The sequence below is a fragment of the Piliocolobus tephrosceles genome, chromosome 15 (assembly GCF_002776525.5).
Source record: "Piliocolobus tephrosceles isolate RC106 chromosome 15, ASM277652v3, whole genome shotgun sequence".
In the NCBI taxonomy this organism is placed as follows: Eukaryota; Metazoa; Chordata; class Mammalia; order Primates; family Cercopithecidae; genus Piliocolobus; species Piliocolobus tephrosceles.
Genome location: NC_045448.1, coordinates 19,808,240 through 19,821,207, shown reverse-complemented (window position 1 = coordinate 19,821,207; position 12,968 = coordinate 19,808,240). Strand labels below are relative to the sequence as shown.

General features: G+C 49.9%; 3 protein-coding genes across 4 annotated transcripts in view; 2 read left to right on the top strand and 1 right to left on the bottom strand.

The window, feature by feature from the left end:
- Window positions 1-1,630: 1,630 nt before the first annotated feature.
- LOC111529255 (glucokinase regulatory protein-like) lies at window positions 1,631-4,186 on the bottom strand. The gene is made up of 7 exons (XM_023196147.3): window positions 4,109-4,186; window positions 3,693-3,848; window positions 3,462-3,530; window positions 2,772-2,840; window positions 2,301-2,374; window positions 1,888-1,954; window positions 1,631-1,705 (listed from the first exon to the last, which is right to left on the bottom strand). The coding sequence occupies exons 1-7, from the start codon at window positions 4,184-4,186 to the stop codon at window positions 1,631-1,633; spliced, it is 588 nt and encodes a 195-aa protein (XP_023051915.3).
- Window positions 4,187-5,936: 1,750 nt separating this feature from the next.
- LOC113223685 (fibronectin type III domain-containing protein 4) lies at window positions 5,937-9,252 on the top strand. The gene is made up of 7 exons (XM_026453071.1): window positions 5,937-6,230; window positions 6,402-6,553; window positions 6,633-6,748; window positions 6,964-7,168; window positions 7,620-7,709; window positions 8,336-8,460; window positions 8,648-9,252. Exons 2-7 carry the CDS (start codon window positions 6,415-6,417, stop codon window positions 8,681-8,683), a joined length of 711 nt encoding a protein of 236 aa, XP_026308856.1. The 5' UTR covers window positions 5,937-6,230; window positions 6,402-6,414; the 3' UTR covers window positions 8,684-9,252.
- Window positions 9,253-11,367: 2,115 nt separating this feature from the next.
- Window positions 11,368-12,968, top strand: part of LOC111554485 (intraflagellar transport protein 172 homolog) — a 43,926-nt gene continuing 42,325 nt past the window's right edge. The window contains exon 1 of one of the 2 annotated variants that reach the window (XM_026453068.2): window positions 11,368-11,553. In XM_026453068.2, the coding sequence (XP_026308853.1) occupies window positions 11,515-11,553 (39 nt within the window). In that variant the 5' untranslated portion in view covers window positions 11,368-11,514. The remainder of the gene's footprint in view (window positions 11,554-12,968) is intronic. The other variant, XM_026453069.1, reaches the window with a different exon arrangement.

The following is a 12,968-nucleotide window of genomic DNA, read 5'->3' as shown; positions in this document are numbered from 1 at the left end:
CGAATAAGAGACCACATCTCTCCAGAGCAACCCTTCAGGGCCCTGATTCTGCCCATGGAGGGTGGGCAGGTGGTGTATGAGAAAACGGAGAACCAGAGATGCAAAATTGCTTGCTTTCTTGCACCACACAGCAGAGCTAGACTGGCATCCAGAGTTCCCAAAGCCCACACAAAGCTCTAAATTGCAAAGAGTACACATACACACACTGATTATTATTTCTGTAATTATTATCGGTACTTGTGCTGGATTATAATTCATTGGCAAGCAGGGACTATATGCACGTAAAGTTATCTGCAATGAATTCAGCATAGCAAACTTGCAAAAAATAAAAAATAAAAGGTGCTGTAAAAGCTCTTGAATAATGATGATGACTTTGGTATCAAGAATTAACATGTCCCAGCCAGGCACAATGGCTCATACCTGTAATCTCAGCACTTTGGGAAGTTGAGGCAGGCAGATCACTTGAGGTCAGGAGTTTGAGACCAGCCTGGCCAACATGAGGAAACCCTATCTCTACTAAAAGTACAAAAGTTAGCTGGGCATGGTGCCGCACACCTGTAGTGCCAGCTACTTGAGGCACGAGAATCACTTGAACCCAAGAGGCGGAGGTTGCAGGGAGCCGAGATCGCGCCACTGCACTCCAACCTGGGCGACAGAGTGAGACTCTGTCTCAAATTAAAAAGAATTAACCTGTCCCAAAGGAAAAATGAACATCTGTCAGGTAACTGGTGGCCTATCCTGCACTTTTTGCATATTTCTAGAGACAGCTGAGCCCACTAAATCATTGCCTTGGGAATTCTGACTAGTGACCTGGTAACCCATGACCTAAAAATACAAAACTAGCCGGGCATGATGGCTTGTGCCAGTTACTGGGGAGACTGAGGCAGGAGAATTGCTTGAACCTGGGAAGAGGAGGCTGCAGTGAGCGGAGATTATGCCACCGCACTCCAGCCTGGGAGACAGAGGGAGACTCCACCTCAAAAAACAACAACAACAAAAACAAAACAAAACTAAACTAAACTAACCTTTATTTTAGGGCCCAGTGCGGTGGCTCATGCCTGTAATCCCAGCACTTTGAGAGGCTGAGTGAGGCGGATGGATCACCTCGTGTCAGGAGTTTGAGACCAGCCTGGCCAACATGGTGAAACCCTGTCTCTACTACAAATGCAAAAATTAGCCGGACATGGTGGTGGGCACTTGTAATCCCAGCTTTTTGGGAGGCTGAGGCAGGAGAATTGCTTGAATCCTGGAGGCGGAGGTTACAGTGAGCCAAAATCATGCCATTGCACTCCAGCCTGGGTGACACACCGAGACTCCATCTCAAAAACAAACAAACAAACAAACAAACAAACAAACTTTAAAAACAGGCAGCTGGCTGCATTGGCCAGCCAGTATAGTTTGCTTAGCCCTGGACTAGTCCACCTATCTTGGTTGCTGATTGATTGATACACAGTTATTCTGAAATAGAATCCCTTCCCCATCTTCCCACATTCACATGACTCCATCCAAGTTAGTGAAACTAAAACCAAAATTCTTTGAGCAAACTTCCTGCTTTCTAGCACCCATCTCATTGATCTATCTTCCATGCTATTCCATTCCCACTCACTTCCTCTCTCTAAAATTGATCCGCTCAATCCATCTTTCTACTCACAGAGAGTCCCACAGAAATGCCAATAACAATCACCCTCTTCTTCCCAGCAGCCACCTAGGAGACGAGGATGGACAAGGCACTGTAACTGGGAGGATTCCAGGGCACAAACCTACAGTGTGAGGATATCAGGGCCAGGAACAGGGGAGGGAGGAAATAGGCTTTGGCTGAATGCTGGGGCTTTTATGTCCCCATGAGAAGATAGAGGTCTCTGGTCAATATCAGTGAAAAGCACAGACCTTCTTCAGTTCCTCAATCCCGTGTAAGGCACTATCTTCTGTCCCCTCCCTAGAGGCCACCACAGACCTAAGAGGACAGACTCAAGGTCAGTGGCACTGGTTGGGAAGCAGAAGCCTATGGTTTATTAGGGCAGGCTACATTAAGAGATGGGAATAAAGGGAAAACTGTCGTTGAATGAGCACCCACAGTTTGTTGGGCACCATGATAGACACTCTGTAGAGTTGAAAAACTCAAATACCTACAACAGCCAGTCAGGCAACATAAGTATGTGAAGTGGGCCAAGTGTGAGGGAATAAGGAATGGTGGGGACTAAGGCAAGCTGGACACAATCTCTGTGTAAAGGCATTCAAACCCAGTTTCTAAGAAATACTATTTAAGTCAAACAAAATATTCATAGGCTAACTTGGCTTACCTGTCACCCCCTGCAATGAGGTAGGTGTAAAGAGATTTCTGTTCCAGACCTCTCATCAGCTGATTAAAGGACACCTGTAAGGGGGTGAGGATGTAAAGAGGTAATGACAGAGAAGAAACAATTATCTTGGATTTTCAACTCCTAGAGGGCAGAGACTACATAATGATTCTCTTAGACCAGTGCTTAACCCAGTCCTACATGGAATCTGGCACTTAAGGCTGCTACTTGGAGATGATTACTTGGTGGTGCATGGGATGTAGAGACATTGACAACATACTGGCGGGACTCAGATGGGCCCAGAAGAAATGGGACTTCATGGTGCCATCCAGCTTTTGGAAGAGAGAGCAAGCCAGGCTTGGAGTCCAAGTCTAGTGAGGGGCCACCTGGGAGCTTAGTTATGATGATCTTTGTGCTTCTGAGGGTCACCTCCAGAAGTGGAGGGGGAAGAAAACTGGGGACCAGGGTGCTCACCGACATGAGGAATGCCATCCGGCCAGAGGTACCCCCTCCACTCAGCACCATCAGCCCCCTATCCGGCTCCTGAAGAAGGAAAGAGGCATATATCACCAGGGCCTGGCTCAGGTTGGAGGAAGAATATTCTTTTTTTTGTCAGTAATGCAAGAGGAATTGGAAAGACTCCTTATCCCTCCTCTCATCACAAAACTGAACAAATACATGCAGCGTAATGTAGCAAAAAGAACACTGGATTAGAGAAACCAGTTTCACTCCCACATCTTGCTCCACTAGTTGTTCAAATCCTTACTTATTCTAGAAAGAACTGAAAGCAGCTTTGTCATCTAAATAAAAGTAAATAATAAAAGCAGCATTATCCAGCAATTATTAGCTGAGTGTATTTGAGCAAGCTACAATGATCATCCTTTCTAAATCTTTGTTTTTTCATCTGACAAAAACAAACAGAAGTCATATCAATTTCACAGGCTTTTGTGAGGGTAATAGGTGTGAAAGTAGATTGTCAATTATAAAGTATTAAGCAGATGAGTTATTATTATTTATTCATAAGATGAAAATAAGCATCCAAAAGGGAGGATTTCCAAAAGGGAGAAAGGAGAATGAGATCTATCAAAGTGAGAAATAGAGACAATAAAAAGAGAAAGATGGGAACAGGAAAGTTTAGGCAGGGAACACAAGGAAGGTTAGTACCTTCAGCACTTCCTGAACTTTCCCAGCCACCTGTACCATGGTGGTCAGAATGGATTCACTGTAGAGTCTCTGTGGGGAACAGGCAGGAATGAGAAGCCAAAAACAGGAGGACGCTGGATGGTGGAGGGGGCCTCAGGGTTTCTGATATTAGGAGCCATGGTCAGGGAGAGCAGAGGTGGGGTTGGGGTTGGCATGTTTATGTGCAGGGCCCAGGTCTTGGGTCTTGGTTACCTGGTATGTGGGCAGGGCTTGCCCCTCCTCCTGGAAGATCTCAGCATCACATTGTCCCAGCAGTCGAACAATTTCCTCAGCATCTGCTTTGTCTAGGTCCTGGGTCAGTGGGTTTGACTTCTCTGTGACTGGCAAAGCTGCCTCGTACCCAGACAACTAGAAGGAAGAGGGGACAAGGATGGAGCAGGAAGCCAAAGCTTCATTCACACCTGTAAGCTGGAGGTGGGAGTGGCAGCAGGCACAGAGTTGGGACTCACACACACGGACACACACACCACACTAGAAACTCAGCTTGCACTTAGTACTCTGGGCATATTAGGGAAAGAACATCAGGAAGGAAGAAGAGGTGAGCAGAAACCAGGGTGGAGGGAAGACTGGATGAAAAATAATTCTAGGAATCAGCACAGAAAGCCAACATGAAGAAGGGGTCTCCCCTCCCACTTGCCAGGCTCCGGGGTCTCAATACCATGTTGAAACCGTTTTGTGCCTGGCATGGTCCCGTGCTGTGGATACACTGTTCCACCTGCCTCTTCAGCCACACAAACCCCTCTGGTCACAATGACTCTGCTTCTAGTTGGCAGGGCCTTATCTGAGCCACAGTGATGATTAACCCAAGCACCCTAGGCTCTCAGACCACCACCCCCTGTACCACTGCCTGCACCACCCTTTCCTGGTCACTAGGCCCCCAGCCCTCTGGTAACCCCAGGGAAACTCCTGGGATTCCTCTTTGCATGCACCCCGACTCGCCAAGTCTCTGCTTTGCCCCTTAAAGATGAAGACCTGAGGCTCGGGACTTTTGCCCTACAGGGACAATGCCCTCTTCTCCAGAGGACCTGGAGCCTGGGAGTGCAGGACAACACCCATGGCAGTGAGAATCCCTGGGCAAGTGTCCTCCGAGGCCAGAGATCAGGGTCGCCAGGTCAGCAGAAGTCAGAGGACCCGGCCCATGGCTTGATCACACGCTTAGCACGCACAGTCCCGCTGATCCCATTTTATCCTCTCCTCTCAGAAAGGAAGGCAGCAGAAGCTTCCGAGCCCCAAGTGTGCACACACTGTACTGGATATTACAGCGGGAAAAAATCTCACAGAAACAGAAATACTGCATTGAGAATTAGAAACCAAAGGATCTGCCCTAAATACAATGTTAGCCAACATTTATTTACACTGAACAACACACTTTTCACAGACAGTATTTCACTGGATACACCAACACTAAGATGTTGGTCAATACTGACATCCTCATTTTTCAGGTGATGAAACAGCCTCAGAGTAGTTGAGTTGGTTGCTTAAGATCACACAACTGGACAAATTGGGACTCATACCCAGGTTCTCAATTCAGATTTCAAATTCAACCAAAGCATGAAATAATGTAAGGGCTTACACGTTATTGAACAAAGAAGTAACTAACAGATTGGGGCAAATTAATCATCATCATCCAGTCACACAGTGTTGTGAGATTTATAAAGATCCTTCCCCAACATTGTCTCATTTGAGCCTCACAACAACCCTGTGAGATTTCACACGCTTTGCTTTACAGGTGGGAAACCTGAGGCACAAATAAACCAGTTTCTCCAAAATCACACCGTAAGTGGCAGAGCTTTAGAAAAACAAAAAAAGAAAAGAAAGGAATAATATTTTTTTTTAAAAAAGCCATAGGTCTTTGCGCTTTGATTCTCCCTAGAAGCCCAACACTCTTAACAATCGCTGTATCTCCAGGTTTTAACATAATGCCAGACACACAGGAGATGGTCAATAAATATTTGCTGAATAAATGAAAGAATGAATGAGAAAGTGAACGGAATTAAATCAGATTATGAATGGGAAAGAGACTTAAATGCTGACGCAGTCTACAAGTAAGGGATCGTTAAAGCAATTATTATCTCCCTCCCTCTCTCCCCTCTCCTCTTAGCCCCTCGGGCACTGGAGGTGGAATTCCTCCTCTCAACTTGGCTCTTCCACGCGGGGAGGAAGGGGATCTCCCAGGTGCGGGAGACCCTAGCACCTGCGCCTCCCCCCACGCCCCCGCCGGCTCGTCCGCTTGAGCTGGGAGAGAGAAGGGAAAAGGGACAGGGGCCCCAGAGGCGCCATTGGGAGGGTCATGGGAGGAGCCCCGGGAGAACCGGGTGTGAGGGGGCGGGAGAGGAATGACGGCGGCGAGAACCCCAGCTGGGCGGGGCGGGCCCGCGCGTCCCGGCCGGGCTGCGGCGGAGCGAGCGGGGCCAGCGCTGCAGAAGGCGGCGGCTGGCTCTCCGGGACGGTCACATCCCGCTGCAGGGGCGGGCGGAGGCCGCCGCACTGCCTCCCGCACCGGGGACCCAAGCCAGCGTCCGGGCAACGCCCCCTGCTCCCGGACAGACTCCGCGGCCCACCCGAGCACTGGGGGTTCCGCAGACCCGCGCCCGCTCGGCCCCGCGCTACCCGCCTCGCCGGGCCCGCGCCGGGATGGGGTAGGGGCAGCGCCACCGAGTCGGGCGATGGGCCGGCCTCTGGGCACCGAGCAGCCCCCGGAGGCCTGACCAACCGCGAGGACCGGCGGAGGTGGGTGTGGGCAGGGCTGACCGCGCTCTGGGGGCGCCCGGGCAATGCGGGGGTGGGAGGGCGCGGAGAAAATAGGGCTGTTGTGAGCTGTGAGGAGCCTAGGAGAGCTGCTGCCCCCACCCCGTGCGTTGTGGGCAGTCCTTGACCCCCCACAACTCCTGCCACCTCCAGGAGCCCCGCCTGGATGTCAAGCGGATGCCACAGTGCACCCCCCACCCCCAGCGGACTCGGTGGGGACATGGCCTCGCTGATGCCCCTTTCCCCATATCTAAGCCCCACGGTCCTCCTGCTGGTCAGCTGTGACCTGGGCTTCGTGCGAGCAGGTAAGTAAAGGGGAACGGGGCTGAGGGGCAACCAGAGATAGTCAGTGGGTGAAACCTGTTAACACCCTGGCTCCCACAGACCGGCCTCCCTCTCCTGTGAATGTGACGGTCACTCACCTCAGAGCCAACTCGGCCACTGTGTCCTGGGACGTCCCAGAAGGCAACATCGTCATTGGCTACTCCATTTCCCAGCAAGTATGAATCACCCTTCTGCTCCCCCAACCTGTGTCCTTAGATTTCTGCACATGTCTTCACTTAGGTGGGGGGATCTGGAAGCTGCCGTATCCTGGCTCAGGCTGCCCTTTTCACGCTACTCCCCCGGAGTGCTTGGATGTTGAAGAGTCTCTGGTTGAGCCTTGTAGCCTGGCACTGGGGTGAGGCTGTCCTCCTCTCCCCTCATCTCCCTGCAGCGGCAGAATGGCCCCGGGCAGCGTGTGATTCGGGAGGTGAACACCACCACCCGGGCCTGTGCCCTCTGGGGCCCGACTGAAGACAGTGACTACACAGTGCAGGTCAGGAGCATCGGCCTTCGGGGAGAGAGCCCCCCAGGGCCCCGGGTGCACTTCCGAACTCTCAAGGGTTCTGACCGGCTACCTTCAAACAGCTCAAGCCCAGGTGAGGGTCTGTGCTATTGGATTCTCTGGCTGCTCACCTGGCTTGCAGCCTCTTACTTATTTCCCTAAGACAAGCAACAGACTAGCTGAGTTGAATAGGATGATTTAATTCATTGCACTGCCAGGAAAGGAAGGAAAAGCAGGTGGGAAGGGGACTGGGTATAGACAGGCTGTTATTGAGTTTTTCGGGGGAAGGGCTTTTAAGCTTCCTGTTACCCAACTTCACATCATCTGCAGCCTGCATGAGTGCGTAATAAACCTGCAGCCATCCTGCTTTTTGGTCGCTAACCACCTGTCCACCAATGGCTTCCTCCCAGGGAGGGGCTACCCTACACTCCAAGGGCAATATTATGATGAGTCTACCCTCTCTAATCCCCAGCATCTCCATCCTGCATATGTCTGCATAGATAGCTATTCCCCAGTAACCCGGAGTCTGCCTTCTTCCTTCTCAGGTGACATCACAGTGGAGGGTCTGGATGGAGAGCGGCCACTGCAGACTGGGGAAGTGGTCATCATTGTGGTGGTGTTGCTCATGTGGGCTGGTGAGTAAGCAGCTAGACAGGGGACTAGGGACTCAGTAAAGGTGTGAGGTGGCAAAGGTTGTCAGGAGAAAAAGAAGTGAGAGATGGGCCAGTCACAGTGGCTCATGCCTATAATCCCAGCACTTTGGGAGGCCAAGGCAGGCAGATCACCTGAGGTCAGGAGTTCAAGACCAGCCTGGCCAACATAGTGAAACCTGTCTCTACTAAAAATACAAAAATTAGTGGAGTGTGGTGGAGGGCGCCTGTAATCCCAGCTACTTGGGAGGCTGAGGCAGAAGAATCGCTTGAACTCAGGAGGTGGAAGTTGCAGTGAGTGAGCCGAAATTGCGCCATTGCACTCCAGCCTGGGCGACAGAGCGAGACTCTGTCTCAAAAAAAAAAAAAAAAAAAAAAAAAAAAAAAAATCGAGACAAAAGAAAAGTGGAGTGGAGAGGGGAGTTAATTAGTTGAGGAGGGATGATTTGAACTTTGAAGAGAGGGAGAGGAGGCTGTTGAGAGCCCGGAGAGGAGGACTGCATGGGCACCAGGAGTTCAGGATGTTCTTCATGGATTTTCTAGAAGCTATGTGGGTATCTCCTTGTGAGGCGGGAGGTGGAGATGAAGGCTCAGACTGTATTGTGTTTCAGCTGTAATTGGGCTGTTCTGCCGTCAGTATGACATCATCAAGGACAATGACTCCAACAACAATCCCAAGGAGAAGGGAAAGGGGCCGGAACAGAGTCCTCAGGGAAGGCCAGTGGGGACAAGACAGGTGATGTGGGGGCCAGTGAGGGCGGAAAGGGTGATTCTGCCCCTGAGGGGCAGCCAGGGAAAGGAAGAAGGCCAAGGAGGGGCAAAAAAAGATGGAAAATGGAAGACCTGGGATGGGGGAGGCTGGAGAGAAAGGGTGGCACCTATTACCTTCCTGAAATTGAGACACAGGCCATTTTCTTTCACAGAAAAAGTCACCATCTATCAACACCATCGACGTTTGAGTGAAGAAACACACCCAGAAGAGAGATGCACTAACAACTGGGGATGGGGATGGGGTCAGGGAGAGCCCAAGATGGTGATCTGCCTGAGACTCCCAGAGGGTAATGACACTCCCACAATCTCAGGCCTGGTACCCATCCTCTTTCCACTGTGAGCAGAGCCAGAAGGTAGGTCTGTTAAGAGTCTGTGCCCCTGGACCTGGGGAGTGGATATCAGATGGGATATCTCCTTCCATCCCCCGGTCCAGGGGAGAGTCACTTGTTGTACCCTACTCCATTAGGTCCCAAATGGGGGCCCCATTTCACCTGTATCAGGACTCTCAGCATCCCCAGCTGCCCCCACATCTTGCCTCTGGGCCTCAGAGAGGGACTGGTCGCATTTTCTGTGGGTATTCCTCTTACCCCAACAAATAAAAGGAATTGTCTGAGCCTAGAGGCAGATGCTGCACTGCACTACTCCAATGTCTTCCATGGAGCCTCAGGTGCTCCCCCTCTCACCTAGCAGCCCCTTCAGCTGCTAGTGATCTCACTCCTTGGACATTTTTCCAATAAAGGTTCTTGGACAAACTGGAGCTGACTGTACAGTATGCTGAAGACATTTCTTCACCTTGTCTCTCTCCTGACCCTCCAAGGGCCCCTTACACCACCACCTACTTGACAGGAGCATTGCAAGGTGTGATAATACCCCACCCTAGAATAGGGCCAGGAAGAAGAGGTGTAGAAAACTAGAACCCCAGATTATTTTGCTTTGTTGGGTGAGAAGGGGAAAAAAGAGAAGAGAAAGATATAAGTTCCTGTACCACTGAAAACTAAGGCATATCATATGAGAGAGCAGTAGCCTTTTTATCTTCACTGCTTGCATTGACAGCACAGCTCCTCTGCACTTATTCTCCTGACTCCTCCATCAACCCTGGGCTAATGGTCAGAAAAGGACTAAGCAGTGTCTTGGGGACTAATGAAAGGACAGCTACACTCATGGATTCCTTGGCACCACATGCTCCTATCCTATGTGTTCCTGTGTCTGTTCTTCCCTCCTTTGTGTTCCCTTTCATCTCTGTCTCTGTTTAGTCAAAGTCAATAATAACTGTAAATCATAAATGAGTTTATATTCATGCTCTGCCACCATATCCAGAGGAGGATCCTGAAAATAAAACTGAGGGGTTGGGACTCCCCTGTCAAAAGAATTATTATTTGAGCTCTGAGGCCTACTTGTTTCCTGTGAAAATAGGGGCTGTCCTCTGCTCTTTCCTATTTTCTAAGGGTTGGTTGGTAGCCATGAGACAAACACCTGTTGACATTTGCAACCACTGTTGGGAAAGGCTTCTGGACCCACAGTCTGTCTGGAGAGCATATGCTACACTTTCTGGAGAGTTACAGATCTTCCCAACTTTGGATCATTTCAGAGCAGACTTACGAATAACTCCTTTCTGCCTTTCAATCTCTCTGGTATGTTAGAAGATAGGCCAAAAAGTCTGAAAGGGACTCCAATCCAAACAAAGATCAACAGGTCAGTCCCTTTTCTACTTAACCAACCACTCACCCCAGGTGTCACAAGACAACCTGTCGGGTGAGCCAAGTCAGGGCTGCCCTCAAAACTGAACCATAGGCCGGGAATGGTGGTTTACGCCTGTAATCCCAGCATTTTGGGAGGCTGAGGCGGGCGAATCATGTGAGGTTGGGAGCTAGAGACCAGCCTGACCAATATGGAGAAACCCTGTCTCTACTAAAATACAAAATTAGTCGGGCATAGTGGCGCATGCCTGTAATCCCAGCTACTTGGGAGGCTGAGGCAGGAAAATCGCTTGAACCTGGGAGGCAGAGGTTGCAGTGAGCCAAGATCGCGCTATTGCACTCCAGCCTGGGCAACAAGAGCGAAACTCCCTCTCAAAACAACAACAACAACAACAACAACAACAACAACAAAACAACAAAAAACTGAACCATAAAAGCATTCCCATATAAACAGCAGTCTTTAACCCACCATTACCCAATTTGGAAGTAGGGTACCTTACGTTTCTTTGGCAGCTGGTTCCAAAACACTCATCTCTCAGATTCTGAGAAGAAATGTCATTTATTGGGATGGGAGTGTCACAGGTTATAGTATCGTGGCATGCAGAGAGCGAGCTTGGAGTTGAGAAGGAACCTAAAAGCTGTTTAAAGCTACTAACTCTGGGTTGAATCCCAGTTCCAAGTCCTTCGCTGGCTGTGTTAGTTTGAGCAAGTGCCCTGAGTCTCCTGTTATGTAAAATGAGACTAATAATAACGCTATCCCCTTCAAAAGGCGGTTTTGGGATTAAATGACATAAATGCACGTACAATACTTTACACAGTATCTGGCAGACACATACTGAGTATTCATCGTTACCTAGCGTTATTAGCCTGGAGATTCCGTGCAAGTCATGTAACCTATTTGGGTACAATTCCGTCAACTGCAAAAGGCCTATCATGGTAACCGCCCTGCTTCCCTCCAGGGTTGTGAGGATTAAAAGAGAGTGCACTCAGCAACAGCCAGGTACATCAAAGAGCGAGACGGACCGCTATGACGTAGTACCTAGGGCTGGCCGAAGGCTTGTGGGCGGGGCTTGGTCTTGAGTTTGCATGCGGCGACGGGATTGGTCAAGGGGAGCATTCATCAAGCCCTCTCAAGGGCCCGCCCTAGATCTCGCCGCGCTTGCGCACGTTCTGTTTGCTTCGCTGCAAAGCTACGTGTGGCCTTGCGACGCGTGTTGCGCTCCGGTCGCATAAGCGTCAACGGCTGTCGCTGCGACTGCGTGGCTGTTTGTCCAGGTAACCACGGGAGCTGTCTGGTAGCATCTGAGAGACAAGTGTGCGTCATGAAGTTGAAGTACCTGAGGACCCTGCTGAGCCCTCAGGTGAGGAGTTGCGTGCCAGTCCCTCCCCCTTCCGCTTTGTGTTCCAAGAAAAGTGGGGGAACTGAAGTTTAATGATGTTGAGCTCCTACTGTGTGCAGAAGGCTGTAAAGGATATAGCGATGATCTGGACCCTGTCCTGTCGATACGGAGTTCAGGAGACGAGATGCAGCGCTGAGGACTTGTAGCTTTCCTTACATTTCATTCACATCAGTTGTGTACAGGCCCCGTGCTGGAACTCGAAACAATACCAAACCACCCGACTTATTCCCCTGCCTTCAGGAGGCTCGTATTAGAGGGAGAGGTGCACATGTAAGCAGCGAGTATGAATCTGCCCATAATTAAATAAACGCCTTAGGTGCAAGCCCTGAAGAGGGAGTGCAAAGACCGAACCGTGTATTCTGATTCAGGAGAGGCTGGGCACCAGGTGAGGAGCCCTGAAACACGGTGAAGAAAGGGTAGGCTTTGGAGTTAGCACAGCAGAATTTAAGTCCTAGCTCCACCACTTCTTTCTTATTTTCTTTTTAAAATTTCTTACCTTGTCCTTATTTCAGATCCACCACCACTTTATTTATTTAATTATTTGAGTCAGAGTCTTGCTCTGTCGCCCAGGCTGGAGTCCAGGCTGGCGTGATCTCACTACAACCTCCGCCTCCCGGGTTCAAGCGATTTTCCTGCCATAGCCTCCCAAGTAGCACGCCCGGGTAATTTTTGTTTCTTTGTTTGCTTGCTTTTATTTTTGTTTTTTGTAGAGACGAGGTTTCCCCATGTTGACCAGGCTGCCCACCACTACTTTAAACAAATGACCTGATATCTCTAACTTTAGCCTTTATCACACAGTGTCTCGGAGCACTCACAAACTTCTTCATTTGAAAAACATGAGTACTAATGGCAACTTTGGGGGACTGGGGGAAGAGTTATATAGAGTAATATACACAAAAGAGCATTGTAAACTGAAAAGCAGTGTGAAAAATTGATAGACAAGAGGAAAGGACATTCAAAATTCAAACGATTGAATAATACAAAGCTAATAAGAATAAGATGTCTGGCCAGGCACAGTGGCTCACACCTGTAATCCCAGCAATTTGGGAGGCCAAGGTGGGAGGATTGCTTGGGCCCAGGAGTCCAGGACCTCTACAAAAAAATATTGACCAGATGCAGTGGCTCACACCTGTAATCCCAGCACTTTGGGAGGCCGAGGCGGGCGGATCACCTGAGGTCAGGAGTTCGAGTCCAGCCTGGTCAACATGATGAAACCCTATCTCTACTAAAAATACAAAAATTAGCCGGGTGTGGTGGCACCTGCCTGTAATCCCAGCTGCTCAGGAGGCTGAGGAAGGAGAATCGCTTGAACCTGGGAGGCAGAGGTTGCAGTGAGCCGAGATCGTGCCACTGCACTCTAGCCTGGGGGACAGGAG

Excerpts from the sequence above, each read along its gene's own strand:
- LOC111529255 (XM_023196147.3), bottom strand. The coding sequence starts at position 4,186 with ATGCCAGGCACAAAACGGTTTCAACATGGTATTGAGACCCCGGAGCCT. Across the intron at positions 3,849-4,108 it reads AGGGGAGACCCCTTCTTCAT|TTGTCTGGGTACGAGGCAGC; the intron begins GTTGGCTTTCTG and ends TCTTCCTTCTAG. Across the intron at positions 1,955-2,300 it reads CTCATTGCAGGGGGTGACAG|GTCTGTGGTGGCCTCTAGGG; the intron begins GTAAGCCAAGTT and ends CTGTCCTCTTAG.
- LOC113223685 (XM_026453071.1), top strand. The coding sequence starts at position 6,415 with ATGTCAAGCGGATGCCACAGTGCACCCCCCACCCCCAGCGGACTCGGT. Across the intron at positions 6,554-6,632 it reads CCTGGGCTTCGTGCGAGCAG|ACCGGCCTCCCTCTCCTGTG; the intron begins GTAAGTAAAGGG and ends TGGCTCCCACAG. Across the intron at positions 8,461-8,647 it reads GGCCAGTGGGGACAAGACAG|AAAAAGTCACCATCTATCAA; the intron begins GTGATGTGGGGG and ends TTTCTTTCACAG.